General features: G+C 47.0%; 1 protein-coding gene across 5 annotated transcripts in view; it reads left to right on the plus strand.

Annotated features, from left to right (window-relative positions):
- Aff1 (ALF transcription elongation factor 1) overlaps nt 1–27,082 on the plus strand; it is a 169,231-nt gene that overhangs the window by 104,880 nt on the left and 37,269 nt on the right. For 4 of the 5 annotated variants that reach the window (XM_042257744.2, XM_042257745.2, XM_042257748.2 and 1 more), the window contains one exon: nt 23,424–23,468. In XM_042257744.2, the coding sequence (XP_042113678.2) occupies nt 23,424–23,468 (45 nt within the window). The remainder of the gene's footprint in view (nt 1–23,423; nt 23,469–27,082) is intronic. The other variant, XM_042257747.2, reaches the window with a different exon arrangement.

Genomic DNA, 27,082 nt, shown 5'->3' on the forward strand with positions numbered 1-27,082 from the left:
AAGATGTAGCTCTTGGCAACTGGGAAGGAGAAATGCAAGGGAAAAAGTAACTTTGTTAGGAGATCTAGGACCCTTTCCTAGGAAGAATTCTGCTTAAATATCTAAGTGTTGCTCATTCCACCCAGCGCCCAAACCAAAACCGTCAATCCAGCCATTGTATCTGGTTTCCTGTCCCTGTGTTCTAAACGTCACACGAATGGCAGAGTGGACACAGGGAAGAGTTAAATGGTCGGGGTAGCTTCCCAGAGCCCAGGAGAGCAGAGTGCCAGGCAGTGGGGTGTTGGCAGAGACGCTGCTTGAGGGACCCGGGGGAGTCTCATGTCCCTCCGCAAAATTCTGAAGTGTGAGAACAGCAAGAGGAACAGGAATTTCTTATCCTGGTACCGAATGTACTTCTGGCAATTTTGAGAAGGAACAGAAAGTGAAAAAAACAATTCCAGCTAATACCACCACAACAGATCTTCCAGTCTGTTTTATCCTTTCCCCGTGGGCTACTATAAGCTGCTCTGTCCTTTGCACTAACTCATTTCCAGCAATTTTAGAGCTTTTCAAAAGAAAAAAAAATTTTTTTTCCTGCATTACTTAATGTTTTGTCAGAGCCTAAAATGTTTTTCAGAATCTTGCCCGGCTCCAGAAATTGCAGGTGGAGACTGGTTTGCAGGAAAACAGGGCATTTCCGGGGAACAGAAAGTCTCATTTTCTACCTGATCTTGAATTCTCTAGCTTGTAAATACTGACTTAAAAAAACAAAGCCCCAGAAAACACAGTGCAGGACACAGCAGCTTGCAGCCCTGGGCTGCTGGTTAGCAGCTCTTGCTCAAAATGTCTGTGGGTCACTTGTCACTATTTTTAGGCTTCTATATTTAGATATGCAGGTCCAGGACTGGGCCAGCCTCCAGGGAGGTCTAGGGTACTCATTTCTGGTTCTTCACTGAACATAGTTTGCAGTCTTTACCCAACACCCGTAATCTGCACGGAGGTAGACAGATTAACTCCTCCTGGCTCCTCGTTCTGCTTCATGTGGGTCACCCTGAACCCTCCATCTGCCTGACCCCGCAGCACCAGGGCCCTGACATTCACTGGCACCACCACAGAGCTGCCAGGCGGTTGGCATCGCAGCTGCCGCTGGCATAAGGACTCTGGCTGGGATCAGAGGAAACTGTCACATCACAGTGATGTTGACCAAAGAAGACAAGTTTGCATTTGGTCACTTATCCTCAGCAGATGCTCTGTGCCAGAACCCCGCCCCGCCCCCCATTCTCCGGTCACCAAATCCTGCTCCGCAGGAAATTTCCCGGGGCTGCCTGGCACACAGAGACCTATGTCTCAAATACACATTAAATGGCACAGACTTCAAGATGTGGGAGAAATCTCTCCTTTCCTAATTTTCCCCCAGCACACACCCTCAAGACACCCACATGGTGGAAGTTACCTACTAACTGAACCCCTCCGGTAAATACATGTAAAAATATATGTAAAAGGAAAAGGTAGATTTTGGAGTGGTATTAAAAAGAGGAATTTGTAATGCTGGTGTGGTAGAAAGGCTGATCCTGTTACTGACTTGTGTTTTTGAAATAGATGGTAGAAACTTGAGTGAGAGCAGAATCCAAGGGGCTGTGAATCCTAGTTAAGATATTCCAGGTGGCTCCTTCCCAAATTTTACTTACGTGATCGAAACTTTTAGTGCTTAGAGTTGACTCTGGGGGCCTTAGGCACACTAGGCTATATCCCTGCCCCCAGTTTGAATATATGTGTGTGGTTGCTTTGCCTGCGTGTGTCTGCATCCTATGGGTGCTTGGCGCCCTTACAGGCCAGAAGAGGGCGTCAGATCTGCTGCAGCAACTGGAATCTGGATGTTTGTCAACTGCCTCTAGAGCAGAGCTGCTGCTCTACACTGCCAAGGATTGAAAATAATCAAAGCGCCCAGAGAAAGGGACCATTTTCAGTGTTTTAAGAACTAGTTTGCAGCGAAGTGTGTGTTGCATATGTATAATCCCTGCACAGGGAAGGGGGAATGAATCTCAAGTTGGAGTCCTGACCCAAGCAAGCTAGCAAACAAAACCTCCTTCCACTGCCTGATGATACTCCTAGGCAGGGCCAACATCCGCGTGGCTTGGCAGTTCCTGGAGTGAATATCACACCTTATAAAAATGGGCATCCAGAGATATTTTACTTTGATTTCTGAAGACCTTGTTGTCTGTCTGTCTGTCTGTCTGTCTCTCCCTCTCTCCCTGCATTGTTACAGCAACCTGTGACAGGAGTTGGCATGAATCCCATTTTACATGTCCTAGAGCTAAGTCCCTGAGGAGTTTAACGAAGCCCAGGCCTCTGGCACCGAGTGCGGGTACACCGTCACAAACAAAGCTCATCCGTGGGGTGGTGACGACTTGTGTGACTTACGTCCCAGGCTCCCTGACTTTCTGTGCTGACAAGTGATGTGATGCAATTAGGACTGTTGAGAACTCTGCAAAGGAGAGGATGATTGAGACGCATTTCCGGCTTAGCTTTGCCTTTTACCCTTCAGAGTTGGAGCCATGCAGATGAGAGTTCTCTGTTCTCACCTGGTTCCTCACACCCGTGTCCATCATTTGCTTTTCTCCCCGCGGTCTCACGGCGGCGGGTGCCGTTCTGCCTGCACTCCAGTGCCCTCCCCCACCTCAGGGTGTCAAACCACAGTCAGGTCTTTCAGAGCTTTTGAGCAAAGTGAATTCCCCTGTCTCACTGTCGTCGTCTCCCCTGAAGCTACGCAGTTGGAGGTAGCCTGTGTCTTCTCCCGGCCTTCTGGGCCCCTGCCATTTGGGTCATGCCACCGGATGACCCAGGAGAGCCCGCCAGCTCATGTCACATTTGCTGTCTCTGAGAGTGGGACACAGCACGTACCTTCTGGGCGGCTGGCTTTCACTTCCCTCTTGAGCCGGGCCTTCATCCCTGTTGGGTGTACCTTGTCTTGTTTTTCTCCCCATGGCTCTGCCTTCACCCATCCCTGGTGATGGTTCTCCAGGCTTCAGCCGCTGGAAGTGGAAAGCATCACAAAATGACACTTTCCAGCCTTAAACATTTAAAACTCCTGACCCTTCCACCTGCTGCCTTCCAGAGCTTCATGGTGTCTCCCTTGTATTCACGGTGTCTCCCTTGTGGCCCTGCCTCAGACACTGGCACCGGTCTCCTGCTTTCTTCCTGGGCCCCAGGGTCGCTTTCTTTCTGTGACCAGCTTTCACTTTTGGCATCTCAGTCCCGTGAATATTACTTCAGGAGTAGTTGCAGATAGCATCCCAGTTTTCTTCTCCCTCACCGTCCTGTCTTCACCCGAGATCTCTGTCACTGTCCCTGAGCCTGTTGTCTGCTTCTGTCCTCTGCTTTCTGTACACGAGAAAGGGGTTTTATTAAATGTAATATCTTTCGGTATTTCTCCTCCTTTCCTGTCTGTTTGGTATTATTATTGTGCCCAGTCCTTGGGGGCCTGTGCAATCCTGCCTCAGCCTCCCTAGTCTCTGGGACTGCAGGTGCCCGCCACTGGTTCTGTATCTGCCTTCTCGGTGTTTGATAGCGGTGGTCTGTCTTTAGAACGCCCACCCCAAGAGCCGAGAGGGCAAGCGAGCCGGGCCAGGCCGGGCCGCCGCTTGCTTTCCTCGGGGAGCTTTTCCTGATTGTGAGTGCTGTCCCCTCTCCCTGTGCCTCTCGGCCCTTGAGCTGGCTTTCTCTCTCTCTCTTTGTGCTCCCTGGTCTTAACACTGCCCCCTGCATTGCGCTCACAGGGCCTTCCTCCAGAGGGGGAAGCATTTTGAGGTCAGAAATCAGTGTGTCTCTTTTGTGTTGAAGCACAAATGTTGAGGACTGGGTGAAAACTGGAATTTTCGATATATTGTGCTCAGCATGAAGATTACCTAACCTGACTTGCTTTTGACCTGAAGTCCCGATGATAATTCCCCTTTTCACGTTTGACTCGCTAGAGCGGGGAGATCATATGGTATGTGGTGAAATTCTCTATTTAGGACATTTGTCTCGGGACCTGAACTAAACTCATTTTAAAGATGAGTTTTTAAAAAGGATTTATTAACTTTTAAATTTTGTGCATATGAGTGTTTTGTACTCAAAAAGAAAATAATGCAGGTTTCATTTTGTATGTTCACACACGTGTGCACACACACCCACAGAGTCCAGGAGAGGACATTTGGTCCCCGGAACACAGTTTGCAGGCAGCTTTGAGCCTCCTCCACGTGGCTGCTGGGAACTGAACCTGGGTCCTTTGCATGAGTAGCCAATGCTGTTAACTGCTGAATCATATCTACAACCCACAATTCTTTTTTTTAAAGAATTACCTTACATTTTCAACATTGTTATTTAGGTCATTTTAGGTTTTTCCACATGTTTTTTTTTTTTTTTTGAGGTTTTATTGATGGTGGTGGTGGTGGTGGTGGTGGTGGTGGTGGTGGTGGTGGTGGTGGTGGTGGTGATGGTGGTGATGGTGTGCATGTGTGTATGTAGAGAAACAGTTTTTCTACATATCCTTGGCTGTCCTGGATTTCACTCTGTAGACCAGGCTGGCCTCCAACTCACAGAGATCCACCTGCCTCTGTCTTCCAAGTGCTGGGATTAAAAGCATGTGCCACCCTTGCCCGGCTTCTTTCAGTATATTTTTAAAAAATTTAAGTGGCGATAAGCCACCCGCATTGGGTCGAGCACTCACTGTTCCCCACCACAGTTATCATTGGTTGGTGTCCTGGTAACTTGAGAATTACCCTGGACATGCTTGCCTATAGCCTGGGCTTCCATTTCTAGGAAGATTAATGACCTCACTTTAAAGGTAAACTAGGAGCCTTATCCTTTATCTCAGCTCCGTTCACTCGGGATTCTAGTGAATCAGTGACTAAGGAAAGGGAATGCACACTGGTGCATTGTTCTGAATCTCACTGAGACTTATATGTTACAGGTCACCTACATAGTTCCCAGATTCATCCCACACAGGCCCTATGAAACGACTGATCATATTGTGGCCTGTTTTGCTTACTTGGTTCATGTTTCTAGCAATGTGTCAGGTAGTATGTACAGACCATGGAGGAGACCAAAGTACTCATGGGGCAAGGCCGCCTCATGCCCTGTCCCCCTGGCAAAGGGCTTTTCAAAAACTCTTTGAACAAAATGAAAAATATACTTTATCAAAAACTGGGTCTGTGGGTAGTTAATAAGAGAGTCTTCAACATGAATACCTCTTCTAGTCTGTTTTCCACATTGCCCCCCTGTGAGAGAAGAGGGACCAAAGCTAGCCGTTAGAGACACTGCCCCACTGAGGAGCATGCTCCAGGGCAGTGTGCTTAGTTGCTAACATCTAGATGATACTATTCTCCACATTGAAATCTTGATTTTTGGTGTTTTCACTAGAAATTGGGAGCATATTAAATTCCAGCAAAGCAGTAATCAACTCTTAGAGTAGATGCTGTCTTCTCCTGGAGTCACCAAATGGCGATGGCTCAGGGGCAGCCGCAGAGCCAGGAGGACGGGGGACCGAGGAGGGTTGGTTCTGCAGCAGCCTTAGGGCTTGTGGTTGTGGTAGAGGCTGGGGGCACTCGTGAAAGTAAACCCAGAGACAAGAAGTGGATCCCCAGCACCAGGCTGGGCCCCCTGGTCAAGACAGGAAGGTCAAGTCCCTGGAGGAGCTCTACCTTTTCTCCCTTCCCTGCCCATTAAGGAGTTGGAGATTATTGACTTTTGTCTGGGCGCATCCCTAAAGGATGAGGTTCTAAAGATCATGCCAGTGCAGAAGCAGACTCGGGCTGGCCTGTGGACCAGGGTCAAAACTTTTGTCCCTCTTGGGGACTACAATGGTCATGTTGGTCTTGGTGTTAAGTGCTCCAAGGAAGAAGGATCTGCCATCCAAGGGGCCATCGCCTTGGCCAACTTTTTCATCATCCCTGTGCAGAGAGGCTACCGGGGGAAGAAAATTGCCAAGCCCTACACTGTTCATGCAAGGTGACAGACCACGGTGGCTCTCTACTGGCACCAAGTGAACGGAGTCTCTTGTGGTAACTGTTCCAGGTTCATTTCGGACTGTGCCAGCGGGTTTTTCCTGAAGGATGTTAGTTCCACAGGACTCAAAGGAGGTTGGAGCAGAAGGCAATCAGGGCCTTCAAGATCTCCTCCTATAGTGGGTGGGGTAGGCTGTCAGTCACTGCAGGCGGTCACGGGTATAGATGATTTGCATAACAGGGTATTATAGCCTGTACTTTATTTCCCTTCGTCATAGAATTAGTTCTTCATTTGTTAATTGACACTGATCATGACTTTTGTCTTAAAGCATCGGTTCTCAACCTGTGTGTAGTGATTCCTTTGGGGGATTGAACTATCTTTTCACAGGGGTCGCCTAAGACCACTGGAAAACACAGATATTTACGTTAAGATTCATAACAGTGGCAAATGAGGTAGCAACAAAAATAATTGTATGGTTGGGGTCACCACAGCACAAGGAACTGTATTAAAGGGTTGCAGCATTAACAAAGTTGAGAACCACTGTCCTGAAGAGTGGGAGTTAGGTCAGAAACCTCAGAACAGAGAAAATTTAAATAACATTCGAGGTGCTGGGTGAGTAGATCCTGGTGTTTGCGCTCCAGTGTCGTTGCCATGGAGACCATATGACGCGAGGCCTATTCAACATGGTGGCTCACACCTGTAATCAGCACTCTGGAGGCTGAGGTGGGGAGGGTAGCTGTGAGCCTGTGACCAGTATGTGCTCCAGAGTCATAACTGGTCTTAACAGCCAGAAGGAAAGAGGCCTTAGTATGTGTTACCTTGCTCCCGTCTCAGCCTTGTGGATCCTCACCAGAAACCTTTTCCTTCTCTTTCTTGTGTGGTTCATGACTGGAGAGACGTTTTGCAGTTATTCCCAGCCCAACTTTTAGGGTTTATCAGCACTTGCCTGGTGGACAGCACCCAGCCCCGCCTTCTTCCTCCTCATCCCCCAGAGCACAGAATCCCACCCTCCAAAATCACAATGCTGCTTCCTCCATGCAAGTCAATTCGGAGTCTGTTAGGAGCATACTAAGGACACAGGTCTAATGATGGCATCCTCAAAGCTACAGATATGGTGACTGCTTAAATTAGAGGCGCTGTGTGGGGAGGCGGGGAACTGAGTACAGTGTAAGACTTTAATCCCCTCATTTGGGAGGCAGAGACAGACTTCTATGAGGTGGTAGCCACTGTAGACCAGCAGAGTTCAGGTCAGCTAAGGCTGCATAGTAAGACTCAGGGATGTACTCTGGGAGCAACATTTTCATGCAGTGAACTTAATACCTGGTCCGTGGCAGAGCCAGCACTGGAGGCTTGCATGACTTCCAGAATCTTGCTCATCAGCATCGGTGTATGTAGGTAGAACTGTAGGTGACCTTGACAGACACCTGAGATCCCCAAGAGACTCCTCGAAGTTTGCAGAATCTGCTCGTTTTTCCCTACAAAGGACAAGGAGCATAACACACTGTGATTCTGTCTGCATCCATCAAGCAGCAGGCGAGGGTCTTTGGTGAGAAGCAGATCCTAGAGTGTCGGATTCATCATGCATGTGTTAAGTAAGGATGTAAGCTTAGCATATGATGGGAGTTTGGGGACATTGCCAGTTGCAGTGAATAGCACTGGGGCTTTTTTTTTTCCTTTAAGGTTTTTGAGACAGGATTTCTTTGTGTAAGAGCCCTAGCTGTCCTGAAACTTAGTTTGTCTGACCTCAATCTCACAGAGATCTGCCCGCCTCTGCCTTCCAAGTGCTGGAATTAAATGCACGCATCACCACCACCACCACCACCACCACCACCACCACCACCACCACCACCACCACCACCACCGGTTTTTATTTCTCTGTGTCAGGTAGCCTTGAGAGCATTAGCTCAGCCTACCCTTTGTAGCCAGAACTTGGTTCCAACAGAATTGTTTTGAAAACAGTTGCTCAATATGTCAAAATTGGGTTGGCTTAAGGTAAAAAGGAAATCATAGCCTGATTTTTTAAAACTAGGAACAAAAATGTTCATATGCCAGAGTCAACTACACAGAGCACAGTTCAATTCCTAGCAGACTTTATCGTTTTTTATTATTCATTTCCAGTTGTCCGCCAGGGTGCCAGATAAAAAGTAAAAATTACATGAAGAATTAGGATACTTCACCCACATTTTATTTTTTAGGTGGATTTTGTCTTATATTGTATGTGATTATAGCACTTTGAGTTAGCACATTGCTAGTGACAGAAGACTTAGATGACAGATTGTCTTGAAATCTCTAACATGAGGGTTAATTTTTTTTTTGTTAATTGTGGTTGTGAATATGAAAAGCACCATTCAGTGAGTTAGAGGTGTGTAAACCCAGCGGCAAAGCCCTTGGTCAGCATGCGCAGGGCCTTAGCTTTGACCTCCCACTCAGAAGTAAAAGGAGAAAGAGGAGGGAAGGGAAGGATGATGGAGGGAAGTTGCTGCATTTGCTTGAGGAGCTGCCTATTTATCTAGCTGGCGACTCCTGCCTATCCGTATACACATAATGCCACGGCATAGAATTTGTTCTAAAGGAAATTGTTAACCAAATGAGGTTTTTATTTAGACACGTGCGCAGGTGTAATTGTGCAGGCACACTACTTATTAGGTGGCGTTTAATAGCAGCTCCCACTGGTGGCTTAAATATTTTGCTTAGCTGCCATCAGCTGCTGTAAACCCCACTGATCTTTCTCCTGTCCTTGAAAGCGGAACAAAGAATAAGTAAGCCATTTTGGAGTCTTGGTTTTGCCAGAGCAAGGAGGGAGGGGCGGCTGCCCATTGGTGAAGCGGTATGCTTTTGAACTTTGCACATGGTGCTTTGCACGAGTCAAAATTGCCAAAGGGACAGATGTTGCCAATTTCGAATGTACAGGGGGAAGGCAAACATTGCCAAGCAACGCCGTACTTGAGAGAGCGTTTTTTAGGAGCAGAGCCAGGGGAGTTGTGCCTGGGAGCACTCTGCTTCTTATGGCTCTGTACCAGGAAGACATGCAAAGTTCTTCCTTGTCAGGGCCGCCATTGCCGCCACCAGCACCAGCAGCAGTGACCTAGTGGCATTCAGCAGGGCTGGCAGGGTCTGTGTTGAGACAGGGAAGCTCTTTTCGCCATGTAGGAAGGCATTAAGACATGCTCAGGGAGGTAAGTGCCCTACTGCCCCACAGTAAGCATCCAGCCAGAGGTTCAGGTGAGGAGGGCCAGGAACTAGATGGGGGTGTGGAATAAGGCAAGAGATGGCTAGATCTCGAAAGAAACTCCTATTTGTCTGTGTCTCCCCTTTTCTCTGCAACAGCCAGTGCAACCTGCCTCAGTCTTCTGTGGGCACGACTATAAAGGAGGTAAATAAGCTTTGCAGCCACAGGCATTCAGCGCCTCCCAGGCCCTCTGAGGCTGTGCACACCTGATAGGTACCCAGAGCCGGTGGCGGCGGCGGCGGCTGCTGCTGCTGCTGCTGCTGCTGCTGCTGCTGCTGCTGCTGCTGCTGCTTCTCTGTCTGCCACCAGAGGCTTGCCTACCTCTTGAGGTTTGTGTGGCTGTTTGTGTGGACTCTGGAGCCTGCCTTCTTAAAAAATAATAGTCGCAAAAGTCGAGAAAGTATACCTACCCATAGTTCTGTATTGGTAGCAGATGCAGACCTGTTTTTACTGTGGTGTGTTTTGAAACATTGTCTAACTATGTAGCTCAGGCAGGCCTTGAACATTCTGCTGCCTCTGCCTCCCGAGTGTTGTGGTTACAGGCTTATATCGCCATGCCAGGATACATGTATATTGACAATATATTTATGGCAACTAAAAGCATAAATGTTCAATAATCCCTACGACTAATAATTTTTTCCTACATCTTTCAAGCACTAGTCCTGAATTTATGAATGATTTGGCAAATATAGATTGAAGATACTGATCATTTAAAAGTCAAAACATGAATTGTGCACATGCATTACCCTTTTAAGAACTTACACCTTTGTTTATTTTTCCAGCAGATATGTTGAATCCAAGTCTAGTTTAGAAGATTGGGAACATCATGCACCTTTTTTAAGATGTGCGCGCGCGTGCACGCGCGCGCGCGCACACACACACACACACACACACACACACACACACACACACACACACACACACACGAGAGCAGGTACCCACAGAAGCCACAGGTATTAGATCCTGCTGGAGCAAGAGTCACAGGTATTTGTGAGCCTCTTGATGTGGTCCTACAAGAACATTATACATCACCCCCACCCCGTCCCCAGCCCCAGCTAGGTTTCTCTGTGTTGACAGCTCTGGTTGTCCTGGAATTTTGTAGACCAGGCTGGCCTCGAACTCACAGAGATCTGCTTTCCTCTTCCTCCAAAGTGCTGGGATTAAAGGTGTGCACCACCACTGCCCGGCTATAATAATATGCATTGTTAACCACTGAGCCATCTCTCCAGCTGCCTCCACAAGTTTCAAGGTCTAGCAGCAATGCCTTTCACAGAGCCTAGGGATGTTTCAGAACACTCTTATTGCAATGCAGACAAGTGTATAGATAAGCTTCATTGTTCTTTTAGTTTTGTGCTTCTTACTGATTGGTTTTTGTTTGTTTGGTTGGTTTTTTTTTTTTTTTTTTTTTTAACATTGTCTGTGGTCACATCATCTGTATGTGTCTGGAGTATAAATTTATTTAATGAAAAATTCTAATGAGAAAAGATACCAGTTTCTCTATTTTCTTTCTCAGAATACAAAGGCGCACGCCTTTAATCCCAGAACTTGGGAGGCAGAGGCAGGCTGATCTCTGTGAGCTGAAGGCCAGCTTGCCTGATTTACAGAGTGAGTTCCAGAACACAAGAGAAATCCTGTCTTGAAATGCACCCCCCCCCACACACACACACACAAGCTGTATTGGAATTGAGCATTACACAGTTTAAGGGAGAGAGAATTTTCAAACTACTGGTTTGTTTGATTTTGGTTTTTTAAGACAGGGGTTCTCTGTGTAGCCCTGGCTGCCCTGTAACTGTAGACCAGGCTGGCCTCTGCTGAGTGCTGGGATTCAAGGCAAACACTGCCGCCATCTGACACTTTCCTTGTTCTTCAGGACAATTTTCCAGCTGTTTCAATTCTCTCTACAAAAGTCTGTGTGGACACTGTCTTCATTACAGAACCAGTGTTGGATGGACATGGAGACTACCCTCAGAGATTGGTTAAAAGGCTTCTCTCTCTGCTCAGGAGCCAATCTGAAAGTGCAGCTTTATTCTAAGTATTGTACTGTTCATTATAGTATAGAATAGCATAGAGCCTTTTAGCATGGAGCTTATCACTATAAATCAGTTAAAAAATTTGGGTTGAAAGGACCTTAAGCAAGTCTTTTAAAGGTTACACATCCCACTTGTCCCCTAGCTGGTGATGTAATTACCATGTCAGGGAGGAAGTGAGCGCACCCCCCTCCTGTTTTCCCACGGGCTGTGAGCCAGGTGTCGGCCAGTGTCAGGAGGGCCACTGTTGGATCATATATAACTGAGATGCAGTTCATTTTCTAAAGGCAGTTACTTTGTTGTTACTGTTAGTGTGGTTTTCTTGTTTCCCATAGTCTCTCTTCTCTGGTTTCTAGATCCTGTATTTTGGGAAAGCCTAAAAGGAACGGGTATCATCATGAGAGGCAGTAAATATAAGAATATTTGGAACTGAGATGAATGTGGCTGTGTGTGTGTACCCTTAAACACCATAAGGGTGGACTCCTCAGGGGTCAAGAGCTCTAGAGACGTGAGTCTGGGGGCCCCAGGCCCTGTGTGTACACCCTGTGGATGACAGCCAGAAGCAGACATGTGAGAGGTATAAAGATGGGTTCGAAAGGAGCCAATGCCTGGTGAATGCTTCCAAAATAGGGACAAACCTGTTTCCTTAGTTTTTAACATTGTAGTGAATAGCTTACAATCAGAAAATATTTATAGTATTTTAAAGGTAATTTCTCCCCCTCGGATTTTAAATGCTGGTTTAAAACAAGGTTGTTTTGAGACAAGGTCTTGCTTATGAAGCCAGACCTTGAACTTGTGGCAATCCCCTGTAATGCTATTCCACACCTGGCCTTTACCTTGCTCCTGTGTTTATTAAGTAAGATTGAGGAACATTAAGTATTTATTCAGAACTTTACTACAAAGTATATTTTCAGTTTTGATTGGTCAGTAAATGACCAGCAGGTGACCTTTGCTGAAGTCTTAGGCAGTTTCTCTATCCTTCCAGGACACATTTATATATGAAGATAAGCCAGGAAAAGACTAAGTCTTTTCTGGGATTCAGTGTGATGACTAGGTTTCTTCTAAATTCCTCCTGTGTTTCATCCATCCCTCCCTCCTTCATTCTCTCCCTCCTTTCCTCCTTCCCTCCTTCCCTCCCTCCCTCCTTCCCTCCCTCCCTCCCTCCCACCCTCCCTCTCTCCCTCCCACCCTCCCTCCCTCCTTTGAGAGAGGCAGGGCCTCGCTGTGTAAACCGGATCCGTCTGGACTTCACACACCCTGTTCTTAGTCTCCAGTTAAACCGGTAGGCACAGGCTTGCATGCCACATCTACTTGAATTTGGTTTTAAACAGACTGTACAAAAGCAAAACATAGTTTAAATTTAGGTGCCTCTTGTTAGGCTTAAACAAATGATTTATAACCACTTATAAAATTCCGACAGCACTTTTTTAAAGCCTTCCACCCCCTCTCTTTTTCTTTTTCTGGTACTGGGGATCGAACCCAGGAAGGGTCTTGTACATGCTAGTCCCGTGCTGGGTAATAAGTGCTACTTTCCCAAGGTGATTTTCTGATACTGTACGGATTCATTTGTTTCTTGTTAAGTATGTGGAAGTGAAGGCCGGCTCTTCCTCCTCCTGTGTCTGTTACAGTATCCGTAATCCTCAGCGGAGTTTCAAGCTGTTTGTTTGCTCGAAGTATTCATACCTCTGGCCCAGCACTGCAGTAATTTTCTTCCCCTCCTTCCCCCGCCACTGCTGGATTCTGGTTTTTGTTTTTGAAAATAATCGATGCCAGGAGACAGAGAAGCAAGACCTAGCCTGGGGGAGACGTTGTGATTACTGCCTTGGTAAACCCAGGATAAAACCTCTGCCTTCGTCCTGACAAGGCATGGATTAAATGGTTTATCTCATTCCTATGACTTCAGCTTCTTTCAACCTCCTCCAGAAATTGGCTGAAAGTCCCACCCAGTCCCTTTCATTTAGATACCTCTGTAGCCTCAGCTTATACTTATCTATTAAAACAAAACAAAACAAAACAAGAAAACCACCCATGAAACTCAGTGTTTCCAAACACTGTGTGCCACTTAAATGTGACAGACATGAACACTTAAAAGGAAGAGCAGGTTTAAGTCTTTGTAAACATCCCATGATTGACAAAGTAATGTAATACTGTTGTCTTGGATGAGAACTGTATGTCAGTATGATCTGTGACAGACGGGAGCAGCAGGAGGGACATCGTGTGCATGTGTGCCTGTGCACACGTATGTGGGCAGCACAGAGGTTGTATAGAGCGCACAATGACAACATATCCAATTGTGAGTTCATAACTCCTTGCAGTGATACACTCTCCTTGAAGAAGTACTCATCTTTGCACAATTTATGTTCACACTCAAAGCAGTCTTTCAGGCACACACTCTGAGGGCACTTTAGGAAGTAGAATTGGGTTTCAGAAGGAGAAACAGATCATAGAGTTTAGGCCGTTTGAAACAACGTGTCTTTTTTTCTTTTTAATCACTGCAGTGAGGTGTCTAGACTTGTTCTCTGTGGTGATTTGGTCCCCCCCTCCCCCTTTAGTGCCTCGTTAGCCATCCTCACTAAATCATTCATGGTTGCTGTACCCACAATGGGCTTCACGGGGGCCTCATGTGATCTCTCATCAAAAGTCCAGTGTTTTAGAGGCGCACCCCCTTGGGGATCTCAGCTCCCCACACTACGTGGCGAATGGTGATAATTCACAGTCATTCAGGAAGCTGAAAAGTGAGGGGCGACATGGTCTCTAGTAGTGGGGTGGTGATGTTGCTGTTGCTTGACTGACTGTTCACCCAGGCACCACTTCCAAGTGACTTTAAACACATCCCTCGCTTTGTACTGAGAGGTTACTTAACCAGCTGGTACAGATGCATCAACACTAGTCAGTACTGTTTCATTGGCTTCTCTGAAAATGCTACCAAACACCTAGGAACTCAGAATCCCGTGAGAAGGAATGGTGTTAGAAATTCGGGATGGTGGCACTTTTGCCACGCCCCCATATTATTATTACCATATTTGTGTCCGGTTAATGTTTACAGTTCTATATGGAGAGAGCAGCAATTCACTACTTGATTTGCTTTTATTTATTGAATCCAGACCGCGAGAATCAGAATCCCGAGTTTCAGAATTACCGGTGTTGCTTCCTCTTAACAAAACTCTAAACAGAATTTCCAGGATGGAAAAGTTCAGTTAATTCAGATTGAGATTTTTACAATGTTTTCATGTGTGTAGCTTGAGTTTTCCTGCCTTGCCCACAGTCAGGACAAATCTTTGTCACCCACCAGTCCCACAGCCGCTAAGACTCAACCAAGTAAACACAGAGACTTATATTGCTTACAAACTGTATGGCCGTGGCAGGCTTCTTGTTAACTGTTCTTATATCTTAAATTAATCCATTTCCATAAATCTATACCTTGCCACATGGCTGGTGGCTTACCGGCATCTTTACATGCTGCTTGTCATGGCGGTGGCTGGCAGTGACCCCTTCTGCCTTCCTGTTCTTTTATTTCTCCTCTCTGTTAGTACCGCCTATACTTCCTGCCTAGCCACTGGCCAATCAGTGTTTTATTTATTGACCAATCTGAGTAATTTGACATACAGACCGTCCCACAGCACGTGTGTTTAGGAAAATGAACCCCCTCTATGACACCAGTGAAAGCAAACGCTTCTGTCACGTGATAAAATGGCTGCCTGGGAAGGAACACAGAATTGTCCAGTTACTCTTACTGGTCTCTAAGGGCTGCTTCCCGGAAGGATTCATAAAAGTTTCCGTGTTTTGTTTTTTACCCTTCCCCCCATTTTAGCCCACCTTTGCTTTAGTTTCAAAGTCAGAAGGATGCTAGAGGAGCAGTTTCCCTAAAAGTGTACCTTAAACAAGTCCGGCTGTGGGCTGTCATTTCCTGACTGACGTGGGCTCCAGTGCAGACAGACTGAGGGCATTCTCTGCCACCGTGTAGCTGTGGGGTCTTTTGATCTCCTGCTTCCCAGGGACACACACCCTGCCTTTACCCCACCCGAGCGTGCTGCTTGGAGGAGACCGATGAGAACACCTTGATTACAACAACGTGAGGGAAAACTTCGAGAGAAGAGCACAAGTGTTGTCCCCTCCTCCTCCTCCTCCTCCTCCTCCTCCTCCTCCTCCTCCTCCTCCTCCTCCTCCTCCTCCTCCAGATTCTCCCTCAGGGAAGCTGTGCTGTCTCCCGTAGCAGGTTTTGTTGGGAAGTGAATCACAAGTGGCCTGTGGGTTCCTCTTCGTCCTTTGTCTCGCTGTGTAGTTGAAGATTGGCCTGGGCCTCCTGGGAGCTGGCATTGCAGACCTGTACCACCACGGTACCTCTTCACCATACTTTCAGTCTTTTAATACATCTTCCTTCTAAAAAGTTGTTTGGAGAACTGGAAAGATTTCTGCAAGTGCTGTCTATTCAGATGTGTGCTAATCTCTGTGTCGGGCACGCAGTCGGATGCTACAAAGAGGTGTTTAGGGACATGAATGATTTTGTGTGTGCACAAATCACTTCTTACCGGTGGTTTTCATTTCTTACCACTGATCTAGGGCTCCTGTGGATGTAGCTCAGTGGTTGAATGAAAAAACTTGAAACAACCTGTTTAAAACAAAAACAACAACAACAAAAAAAACTTCTCACTATTTAGGGGCCAATAAGATGGCCCAGTGAGCAGATACCTGTCACCAAGCCCGATGACCCGTATTGTGGAAGGAGAGAGCCTGTGCCTGTGAATTGCCCTCTGACTCATACATACCCACATGTGTATGCATCCACACAGGTACATGCATACACATGTACACAAACAAATATAAGCTTAAAAAAAAAACAAAAAACCTGTCCACTTTTTGGGGACATTTTTTAGGGAGATGAAATATGTTTTTAAAATGATGTGTGTGTGTTGATATCTCTCTACCTGAGCAGTGCCCATGGAGAGAGATGTGAGCTGTTCCACGTAGATGAATTTGGGTCCTCTTCAAAAGCAGTCTGTGCTCTTCACAGCTGATCCATCTTTCCAGCCCAATTAATAATCTTTAAAGGAAGAGTTTAACAGTTAAATGCAACTTGCATAGCATACTTTCAATTAAAGAAAACTGTTTAGGGTGCCTTATTTAGTAGTTCTCTTTCATTAATAGCCTTAAACACCCTTGGGTTTGCGTGTGTACGTGTGCACATGTGTTGTGGCTATTGTTTTTTTTTTTTTAATTGGCCTATATGTGTGCCCACGCATCCATCTAGGAGCCTCAAACTCTTATCCTAAAGTTTGGTGTGTAGAGATTGACATACAGACACTTGCCCAGGGACTGTGGTGCATAATGCCTTCCAGCTGAAGCAGGCACACCCAGGCGCTGTTCTTGGAGCCGACTTAGGTGATTTACTGCTTATTCACAGAGTACAATTAACATTATGTCAGGCCTTGTTCAGTCAGGCCCTTCGGTTTCCGACTCTAATCTTTCTTAGAAGTGATGATTATGGTATCTTCATATAATTGCATCTATTTATTTGTATGGCACCGATTTTAACACGCACTATTTTATTTCTTCCTCGTAACACTCTTTCCAGGCTTTGTGTATTTCACACATATGTACATTCAGTACTTACTTACTAGTTCATATGTTTAGTGTGTGTGATATGCATGTGTGCACCAGCATGTACGTATGCACTTGGAGCAAGCATGTGCCGTGGGGCCATATGTCAGAGCACAGCCTCTACTTACCATGTGGTCTCTCTGTTTTTATCTATGTGTGCCAGGCTAGCTGACCTCACGTTTTTCCACAGATTCGCCCGTCACCATGTCCTGTCTTGCCTCGGGAGCCCCAGGGTTACAGATGTGTGTTACTGGGCCCACCCTTATGGTGGGTTCTGGAAAGCACAGCTGAGGTCCTCACACAAGAAGCAAGCTTGGTCCCTTGTTCAGTACTTCAGTTTAACTGCTAGAAAGGGAGCCAAAAATTGCCTTTCTCTCAAGGACTTTCCAGTTTCCTTTGGGAAGTGAGAGCAGGCCTGGGCCCTGTTCGTATGCATCATGTCCACTCCGGGAAGGTGGCTGCCAGTCTGTAGGCAGCAATTCAGTGCTGTGCTGTGTGTGGTGAGCAGGGTTCGATGGGCAGGCACTGCTGAGGACAGACAGACAGACACACACACACACACACACACACACACACCCCTGAGACAGGAGAAGGGCAGTTCCATAGAGGAGGTTTATAAAGGTCCAGGAGCCGAAGACAGGTGGCTGGACTTCTAGGAGTTTTCATCTTTTTTTATTGCAATCTAATGTTTGTGGGTTGGTTGTTTTTTTTTTTTTTTTTTTTTTTTTTTTTTTTTTTTTTTTTTTTTTTTTAATAGAGAGAAGGTTTCTCCACGTTCTCCACGTAGTCCTGGCTGTCATGGAACTTACTCTGTTGACCAGGTTGGCCTCGAACTCAGATCCATCCTCCTGCCTGTTGGGATTAAAGGCATGCGCCACCCCCCACCCGGCTATTTGTTGGTTGTTTTTTGTTTTGTTTTGTTTTGTTTCTTTTTGCCATAGCCAAGTGATATATTTAATGGTTTAGGATTTAAAAGTTTAAAAGAGAATCTAGGCAGTGGTGGCACATGCATTTTTACCCTAGCACTCGGGAGGCAGAGGCAGGCCGATCTCTGAGTCTGAGCCCAGCCTGGTCTACAGAGCAAGTTCCTGGACAGCCAGGACACAGAAGGGCCTGCCTCACCAGCCAGCCTCATGTAGACCGGAAGCGCCAGGTTTGGTGAGAGCCATGTGGGAAGACACCCACCGGCAACCCTGGCCCCTGCACAGTGAGCACACACGTGTGCTCCTGCATGGTGAGCGCGCACACACTCTCCTCCCTCCCTCCTCCCCTCCAGCCCCCTTTGTGGGAGCCATTACCAAGCTGATGCTGGAGTTCTGAGCTCTCCGCCCCCTCTGCCTATGACCTGTGGCATAGGTGAGGTATTGTCAGTCTTCGGGCTGGTTGCCAATCCAATCTGGGGACTTTTTTTTCTTTTTTAAATTTAGTCGTCTGCGTGTTTCTGAGGAGCAACAGGGGCAGATGGTTAGCTCCACGCCCTTTCAGGGCCTGTTTCTACATAGTTAGCTCAGGTGTTGATTTCTGATTCAAACAGCCTACGGCACCTACCGTGTTTCCAAAGCCCTCATGTTTAAAGCATTGCATTTTTAAATTTTTCTTTTGTGTGTATGGTGTTTTTCCTGCATGTGTGTTTGTGTGTCCTGTGCATGCCTGGTGGCCATGGAGGCCAGAAGAGGTCATGGGCTCCTCTGGAACTGGAGCTGTAGACATGGGTGCTGGGAGGTCCTACCCAGGTCCTCTGGAGAAGCACCAAGTCATGTCTCAGCCCCAGAAATCAGAACGGGAACACCAGCACATGCTGTTGGTGGCATTTATGCAGCAGGTGGTGTGTGGTCGAGTCTGGGGTGGGGGTCGGGTGGCTGGCCCCTGCTTTCAGAGAACTTGTAGCCTAGAAGAAGCAGAGTATGAACATAATGGAGTTTAGATGAGTCTGGGGGGCCCACAGTGATACAGTAGGCTGCTCTGGGGGAGTCATCTGTAACAGAGTGCGCCTCTGGGAGTGGTCTGGGGAACTCCTTGGCAACCTGGGCAAAGGGGAGCAGCTGGGTACGTTTTCTTTGTCCCTGAGGGTCAGTTGAGCAGGTGGCGGGAATGGGAAGATTATTCCAGGCAGGGACACCCCGCTCATTGAGCCAGTGGGGTAGGGAAGCAGCAGATCGCAACCCAAGGGGCAGGAAGAAAGGCTGCTGGGAAGAGCTGGGTGGAAGTTCTTCTGCCACAGTCACTAATTGATGTTGGCGCTGGGCATCCCTTAGGTTGATTCCTTCTGCCTGCTTATAAAGTCCCATGGCAGCACACTTGACTTCACACCGCGCCTGCGAAGTGGCTAGATGTGGTAATATTCTCCTCTATCACAATAAGGAAATAGTCCTAAGAGGTTGAATTTTATCCAAGATCACTGAGTAGGTGGTGAGCAAAGCCACCTTAGAGAAGCTGGAATCTTTTGGCTCCCCTCTTCAGTGTCCACCCTCTGTGGCCCCATTTCCTGGTAAGCCTTAATGAAAATAGGATCATTATGAAAAACAAAGAACCGCGGTTCTGTTGGAACTCGATGCCAAGCTGAGCACGGCAGGAGTCTCCAGTCTCGGCGGCGAGGGTTTCTTCTGCTCACTTCCTTTTAGCTCAGCGAAACAAAGTTCAGGAGACCTGTAAGTGCTCTTCATTTTGGTGTCTAGGAGGCCGGAGATCAGACTGTGGCCAGAATTCTCCTTTTTTTAGTCTGAAGCACTCGCATGACGTAGTAGTGAGAGGCAGGGAAATGTGAACCCCCAAACTCAGCTTTGCTGCTTGTAGAAAGAAGGAAATGGAGAAACACTGTTCCTTAATGGTCTTGATCGTGCACAAAACAGAAACCCGGGTCTCCCAGGCCTGTCTGTCCTGGGCACACTGTCTTTGGAAAGCCAGTTTGACAGGATCGTGAAGCTTGGCTCAGCTGTCTCAGAGCTTTTGTGTGACCTTGTGTGGCACACAGTTTTAGTCTGCCTGCTGTAAAAACTGCCCGCCTACCACAGTGGTTGATATGAGAATGAAACTGGATCTTGCACACCATTCCCTGAGACATTTTAATTGATCTTAAGGTTTTTTTTTGTAAGAGGGATGTGTATCTTGGGGCTGATGGATGCATTTTAGTGGACTGATTTCTCCATAACAAGCCTAGTGATCAATTTTATGATCAATGGTTCAATTGGAGGGAATTATAGTATGTTTAAGAGTTGAATGCAGTGCCAAGTATAGTATGCCCTCCGTAAGTAGCTGCTATATTCTCTGCTTAATTGAGTAGGGCTGTTGTTGTTCTTGGCTTAAGGCCATGCCCACCCCAGTGGGGAAGTGAGTCTGCTGGAGCATCGGTCTCTCTCTAGAATCCTCGTGTGAAGTGACAGCAGAGACTGTGGGAGCCGTGGTGGCTCACCTCCTCCAGGAGCGTGGATGCTGAGTGTGTGTGGGAGTCCTGGTGGGCTCACCTCCTCCAGGAGCGTGGACGCTGAGTATAGAGACAACAGTCAGAGCTGGGACTGAGTCAGATTCCCTACCCTTAGGGGAAGCCCTGCTCTTCTTGATGATCAGTTATTGATTTTGGTGTTGTGTTTTTATTATCTTGTGTTCCGTAAGAAATCTTTAAAACCCTGCCACTGAGTTTCGGCGCGCTAGCCAGGACTGGTTGTTCATTCTTGGGCAAGCACTGCCAGGAGAGCCTGGTTCTGCTCAGCAGGAAGGGCAGTACAGAGCCCGAGCCCTGCAGGAGGATGTGGGTTTTAAGAGCCAGATTAGCGCACGGGCTTGCTCAGAAGCTCCTCCCTCTTTGGGAGGTTTCCTTTCGGTGGCAGACTCTGAGGGGCCCAGCTGTGCTTTATTTCGTGGCTGTTCTTATGCTGCAGAAAGACCCGGTTCTCTGACTTGGCTCTAATTTGGGGGGAGAGAAGAGGAGAGGAGGAACATCTGATAGATTAGAGCTATGTTGAGTGTCTTGTGGCTTCTTTTATTTTTGTTTCACACTTATTTGTTTAGGTGTGCACATGTGTGTGCCTATGGCATGGCACACAGGCAGAGACCAGAAGAAGGCTAGTGGACTTTGGTTCTCTCCTTCTACCCTGTGGCTTGTGGGGATTGAACTCAGGTCATCGGGCTTGGTACCTCTCCCCACCGAGCCGTCTCACCAGCCCTCCCCTTTAAATATAGCTTCCAAGGTAGCTTGGTGCATGTGGGAGGGCTGGTAAGAAAGACCATGAGCACCAGCCTTCTCTGCAGCAGTTCAGGGTGTGTGAAATGGGGATGTGGGTAGGAGCGAGCCCCAGGAATCATGGTGTGGGGTGGGAATGTGGATAGGAGAGAGCCCCAGGAATCATGGTGTGGGGTGGGAATGTGGGTAGACGAGAGCCCCAGGAGTCCAATGCTGTCCCCAGGAAGCAGAACAAGAGGTTGTGAGGCCCCTTTTAGCACTTTGTAGGCATGAAATTACCTCTAAGGAACATACACCTTGGAGGGTTACTTCCCACCTCATTCTGTGTCTTGGAAAGAATGGGCAAGCTCTTTTGTGGGTCCTCGTCACAGCATGATTTTCCATTTCCACTAATTGCCGGCCACTTCGACTGAATTCCCACTTTCATCCTTGCCCCAGGCAGGGGGAGGGGACTATTGTCCTGAGACATAGGAGTCCCGCTTCACTTCTGATGGTGACTTTTTCTAATCCTGGCTGTCAGTCATTGAAATCAGCATATAGTCATATTTTATGCCCAGGTGAAAACACCATTTTTTTTTTTTTTTTTGTATCTGACATTTATCCTAAAATGTGGCACTATCATGTGGTCCAGGTTTTTGACATCCTTTGATGGTTTTTGGAAACTAAAAGCTAGTTTTGACCTGTGGAATGTCTAGGGATGAGGTTGATGGATGCAGTAGGGGAGGTTTTCCTTAACTCTCTCTGGTCATATCTCTGAACTTCTTGGCCATGCCTCGGGAAGGACAGGCTCCAAAAATGTCCACAGAATCACCACCCTCAGGGTACTCACTTGTGTTGAACATGTACCGAGGCAGATCCCATTGCATTTTAATTTTGACCTGACTATTAGACTCAATTACAGCATGATGCAAAAGTTGTACCTTTTTTCTTTTTATTGTTTTTAATTAGACCAAGACAAAAGGGTGGATTAATAAACCTCAACTGTGAATTAGTAACCAATGTTATGGTATAGTACACTTTTTGGTTCCTCGAGACAGGGTTTCTCTGTGTAGTTTTGGTGCCTGTCCTGCATCTCGCTCTGTAGCCCAGGCTGGCCTCGAACTCACAGAGATCCGCCTGGCTCTGCCTCCCGAGTGCCGGGGTTAAAGGCATGAGCCGCCGCCGCCCGGCTATAGTGCGCTTTTAAGTTGTGGCGGAGACCAAGGTAAGAGCGCTCTGCATCTGCCTGTTACCTGTGAGGCGGCACACTGACCAGAGCATCACCTGCGTGAGAGGGGCAATGAATGGTACCCGCTGTGTGCGTGGCGTCTCGGCGCTGACACGGAACACAAGGGGCTGGTCCATCGAAAACTGCAGATCTGTGGGCCGAGGACCGTGTTTCTAACGTAGGGAAATTATTTTAGCTTTAACCTTTTTGTGTCCTTTGTACTTACAAAGGACGCACAGACCATAAGCTGGAGTTTCCCCGGCGCTGTCTGGGATGGCGATACTTGTTTCTGTTTGGCTAAAGATGAGGTGGAAGCCCTAAGCAGTGGACCTTAGCTCCAAGTCGCTCAGTCCTCACCCCGTTGGTTGTCCTTTATGCACACACAGGCGTGTGTACATCTGTGTGAATGTGCTTCTGTAGAGCAAAATTCCAGCGGAAGTGAGAGAAGACTCAGCTGTTATTAAAAAGTGAGTAGTTCCGGTGCCAGAGAGGTGGCTCAGCAGTTAGGAGCTCATAGCCACCTTCCAGAGGACCTGAGTTCAGTTCAGTTCTCTCTCTCTCTCTCTCACACACACACACACACACACACAGAGAGAGAGAGAGAGAGAGAGAGAGAGAGAGAGAGAGAGAGAGAGAGAGAGAGAGAGAGAGAGAGATCTTTAAACATAAAATGAGTTTTAGAAAACTATAATGAAGAGCTCTCTGTGACTGGCCTCTGGCCTCTGGCCTCCACTGTGGCTGCAGCTGTGTTGAGATGATCTCCGTGTCTGTCTTCTTTTAACATGGTTTATCTGTCACTGGATGGTGTTGGAAGTTAGCCAACGGTGTTACCTGCTTCCATCTTTTGCCTCCATTTCTGTTACATCCTGCATCCTCTTAGATTCACTAAGTCCCTCCCTCCCTCCTCTCCAGCATTCCTTCCTTCCTTCCCCCTTACTTACACACTTACACACAATGTTTCAGAGACACATTGTCCACTGGCTGCCTTCAACCTAACAGTCACCTTTAGTCGGGTGTGGGTGCGTGTGTGCCGCCAGCTTCCTGCTCTTCCCCATGTTGAACTCAGTGACTGTTTCTTCCATAATGAAGTTACTAGTGCTTTGATGGTGCAGGGTGGGTCCTGAGGCGAGTCTACCTGTGCTCATCCACACCTGGACCCACCACGATCACCGCTCCCACCATCCAGCTTTTTAAATGAGCTTTCTCTCCTTTCCTTTGCAGCAGACACTCTCCAATGAAGTTCACTGTGTTGAAGAGATTCTGAAGGTGAGTTCATAATTAACTGTGTGTCACTGGAAGAAATCCTGAGCCAAACAGACAAATGCCCATGTGATCTCACTTTCCTGAGCAGTGCCATTCTAACACAGACCATTATTCAGGTCTCTATCAGATTTTACTTGCCAAGATGAGGTTTACAAACTGCAAGAAATTTGCATCGGAGTTTTACAAATTTCTCAAGTTTTATGTTTGCCCATAGCCACCGAAGACAGGTGCTCACTTCCCAGAGAAGAAACACCTTATATGGGTGTAGCATGGGAGACACCAGGCTTAAATAGCCCCATATCCTGATTCTCTCACTTTTTAGACAGAGAAACCTGGTGCGCGTGGCCTCTTTAATGAGATTTTAAAACGTTAAAGAGCTGAGTGTGGTGGTATATGCTTTTTTATTCCCAGCACTCCACAGCAGAGAAAGACAGATGATCCCTGTAAGTTTCAGACCAGCCAAGGCTACCTAGTGAGATCCTGTGTGCCTCTCTTACACACACATGCGCGTGCGCGCACACACACGCACACACATGCACACGCACACAGGAGCAGGGAGGGAGAAAGGACTTCCTTACTGGGTTCCTTTTGTTTGTTTTTCTTTGCTTATTGTGAGTTCTGTGAATGCCTTACTTCTTTCTGTAAATGGATCACCACATGTGTACCACCTCTCTATATCTTCCTGTATTCTATCTCTTATCTCCTTTACACATATTACCCACTTGCTCTGATTTTCTTGCACTAGAATGATGTATTCCTTAAACAAAACAAAGCAAAAAAATCCTGGTAGATTCTTCTCTTGAACTATGAGCTTTCTTTCGTCAAGTCAGAGAACTGAATAAACTGTCATGTGACCCAGTTTGCCTTGAATTCCTAGGAATTCAGAGCTTAAAATATTGCTTGTATAAAGTAATTGCAGTAATTAGGGGGTTTGTATGCTTCTTACTCTCTCTCTGGCTTGTCACTTGCTTCTGTTGGTCTTAATGTTCTTGTGTCTCTTTTTATAAAGTTTGATTTTATTTTTGAAGTTCTGATCTATGGATTTTTCTCTACTGTTCATTTTTTCCCTCTAAAATACATATTTACCCCCAAATATACTTTGAATCCACCACCTTCATTAAAAAAAAAATACTAACCAATGCTACTGTTTGAAGCCAGCAAGTAAGGATATTGGTTATTTTTTCATTTGTGAGTATTTACTTATCTATCTATCTATCTATCTATCTTAATTTTTTATAAAAGGTATTTGGGCAGATATCTGAACTGTACTGGCATCATCTCTGTCTTGCACCAGTGTTCATCCTTTTGTCCTTGGGTCTTTTCTGTTACTCTGCAGAGGCATGTTTTGAAATGCTAAAGGCTGATGTTCTTGCCATCTAGCAAGGACGGTGAATATTTAACTAATTACCTTGCTCAGGTTTTGGTATCAGCCTTTACCTCTCATGATTCTAAAATACTCCATTTATCAACTCAAAAAAAAAATAGTGTCTTAATTATATATTCTCTGAAGCAGTATGTGGTCTGTTCTGTATTTACCCAAAAGTGACTGAAAGGATGGACCTTCCTCTGCCTCCCGAGTGCTGGGATTAAAGGCATGTACCACCACCGTCCGGCTTTCTTGTTAGATTTTGATATTTGTTAGTTGAAGACAAACTGAATCCTTTCTTCAGGGATGATAGTGTTATAGTACTGGGCACTAGTAAAAGCATCCACCATCTCCCAATGTCACTTTAATACACTCAAGTACTGGGAATGCTTGAGCAAAAGATGCAAGCAAAGACTGTATGTTTCCATTTTGAACCCAGAAGTGACAGCTGAAAGGATGCCCAGACACCCCAACTCTGTCTTTCTGTTCCACCTTTCTGAGCTAGTGGGGACCCCAGTGCACTGTACCTGCCTTTCCTGTCCTGACCCAGTGTCCTCTGCCCAGGGTTCTCACTCTTGATCTTATGTCAACAGTTTATTCAGATTGCCAGGAGTCCACTGACAGTTCCCTAAGAGTGAAAACCAGCCGTGGATGATATACGATGCTTGATGTCAGTTCTCACTGGTTCTCAGGGGCCACGTTTAGGCTGAAAGTGTTTTTTCTAATGAAGGGGAAGTGGTGTACTCCCTGAGACCTGCAGCCAGTCATGTGTTTTAGTGGCCTGGTCCCAGGGGCCTTGGAAGAATATGCGTAGGCATCACCCCAGTGCAGCTGTCTTGGGCTGGCTTCATACAGAGTGGCATTACGGCTTGCTTGCTCATCTATTTGCTATCCCGACACAGTTTTAGCTACTAGGATGCCAGTAAAGAGGACAGAGTCATTGCTTTTGTGGGGACCAAGGTAGGAAAGGAAAAGTTACAAAGCAGTGATAGGGGCAAGAACAGACGGACAGACAGACCAGTGAACAAAGGAAGTAGGGTGAATAGTGGGGTGAAGTCTTACGGTTAGAGCAACACAGCAGGTCTGGGGGAAATAAGCAAGGAGGAGACGGGAGGCTCCCGATGGGGGGGGGGGGGCAGAGGGCGAAGGGATGGAGTGGAGTCAAGTCTGAGCCTCCAGACTACCTGCTCAACTTTCTCTTCCTCGTAATGGCCCCAATTTCCCTAATGCCCAAGGCATTTAGGGAAGTGTGGAAATTCTTTCAGACCAGGAACCACTTAAGAGTCTGCAAGAGTTTATGTACCTCACCGCTGCCTGATTCCTTGGGGCACACAGCCTTAGGCTACGGGCACTGTTAGGGGTAATTGGTAGTAAAAGGTCACAGATGTCATCACAATTCCAATAAATTCTTGGAATGCATTAGAATGCTGTTTCAAGCTCTTCAGTGACTTCCACACCTAGAGTATGCCGACTGAGCAAAGAAGCTCACTGGGTAAAGGATTGAAAACTACATTTCAGTTAAATGCAGGCGATTGCTGATGCTGGGTGCAGGCTCCAATGTCAGCAGCTAAGAGGCTGAGGCAGGAGCCTGAGGCAGGCGCCCTCTACCTAAAAGTTGTGCTGTTTCTACTCACTGTCTTCTGATTCCATGTACCCAAGCACTTACTTACATTACCCTCACAAAAATAAGTGGTCAGAGCTTATCTTTTAGTGAGAACTGATGCCCAGAATTCAGGCCAGTTTTGCTTGCTGACAGATCCAGTTGGGGCAAAGCAGATGGCCTGTGACCAATAAGGTGTGAGTTCACTTTTAACAAGTAGTCAGAGCCCACACCAGGGGCTGGAGAGATGGCTCCGTTAAGAGCAGAGTGTCTTTAAAAACCAATAAATCTCACATTAGTCATGTTGCCTTACCACATACAATGCCGCTTATTTTCACCTGTTGCTGTGACTACTCACCAAGGCAGGAGGGAAGAGCCAGTAGGATGGTGCTGTGTGGCATGTATGTGTCCACCGGCCATCTTCCCTTGGGGTGGTGCTGCGTGGCATGTATGTGCCCACCGGCCATCTTCCCTTGCTGAGAAGCTAGGATGGCATCACTCAGACAGGAGCCAGGCAGGGTCTTGACAAGCATGCAGTGCTAGGCTAGAGTGTGGTGTGCGGAGGAGGTGGCGCGGGGTGACAGGCACCTGCCTCTGGGGAGAGTTGTCAAGTCCCCTTTGTAGCCAGGTGTGAACACGTGACTTGGCCCC

This window comes from Peromyscus maniculatus, chromosome 10 (assembly GCF_049852395.1).
Source record: "Peromyscus maniculatus bairdii isolate BWxNUB_F1_BW_parent chromosome 10, HU_Pman_BW_mat_3.1, whole genome shotgun sequence".
Taxonomy (NCBI): Eukaryota; Metazoa; Chordata; class Mammalia; order Rodentia; family Cricetidae; genus Peromyscus; species Peromyscus maniculatus.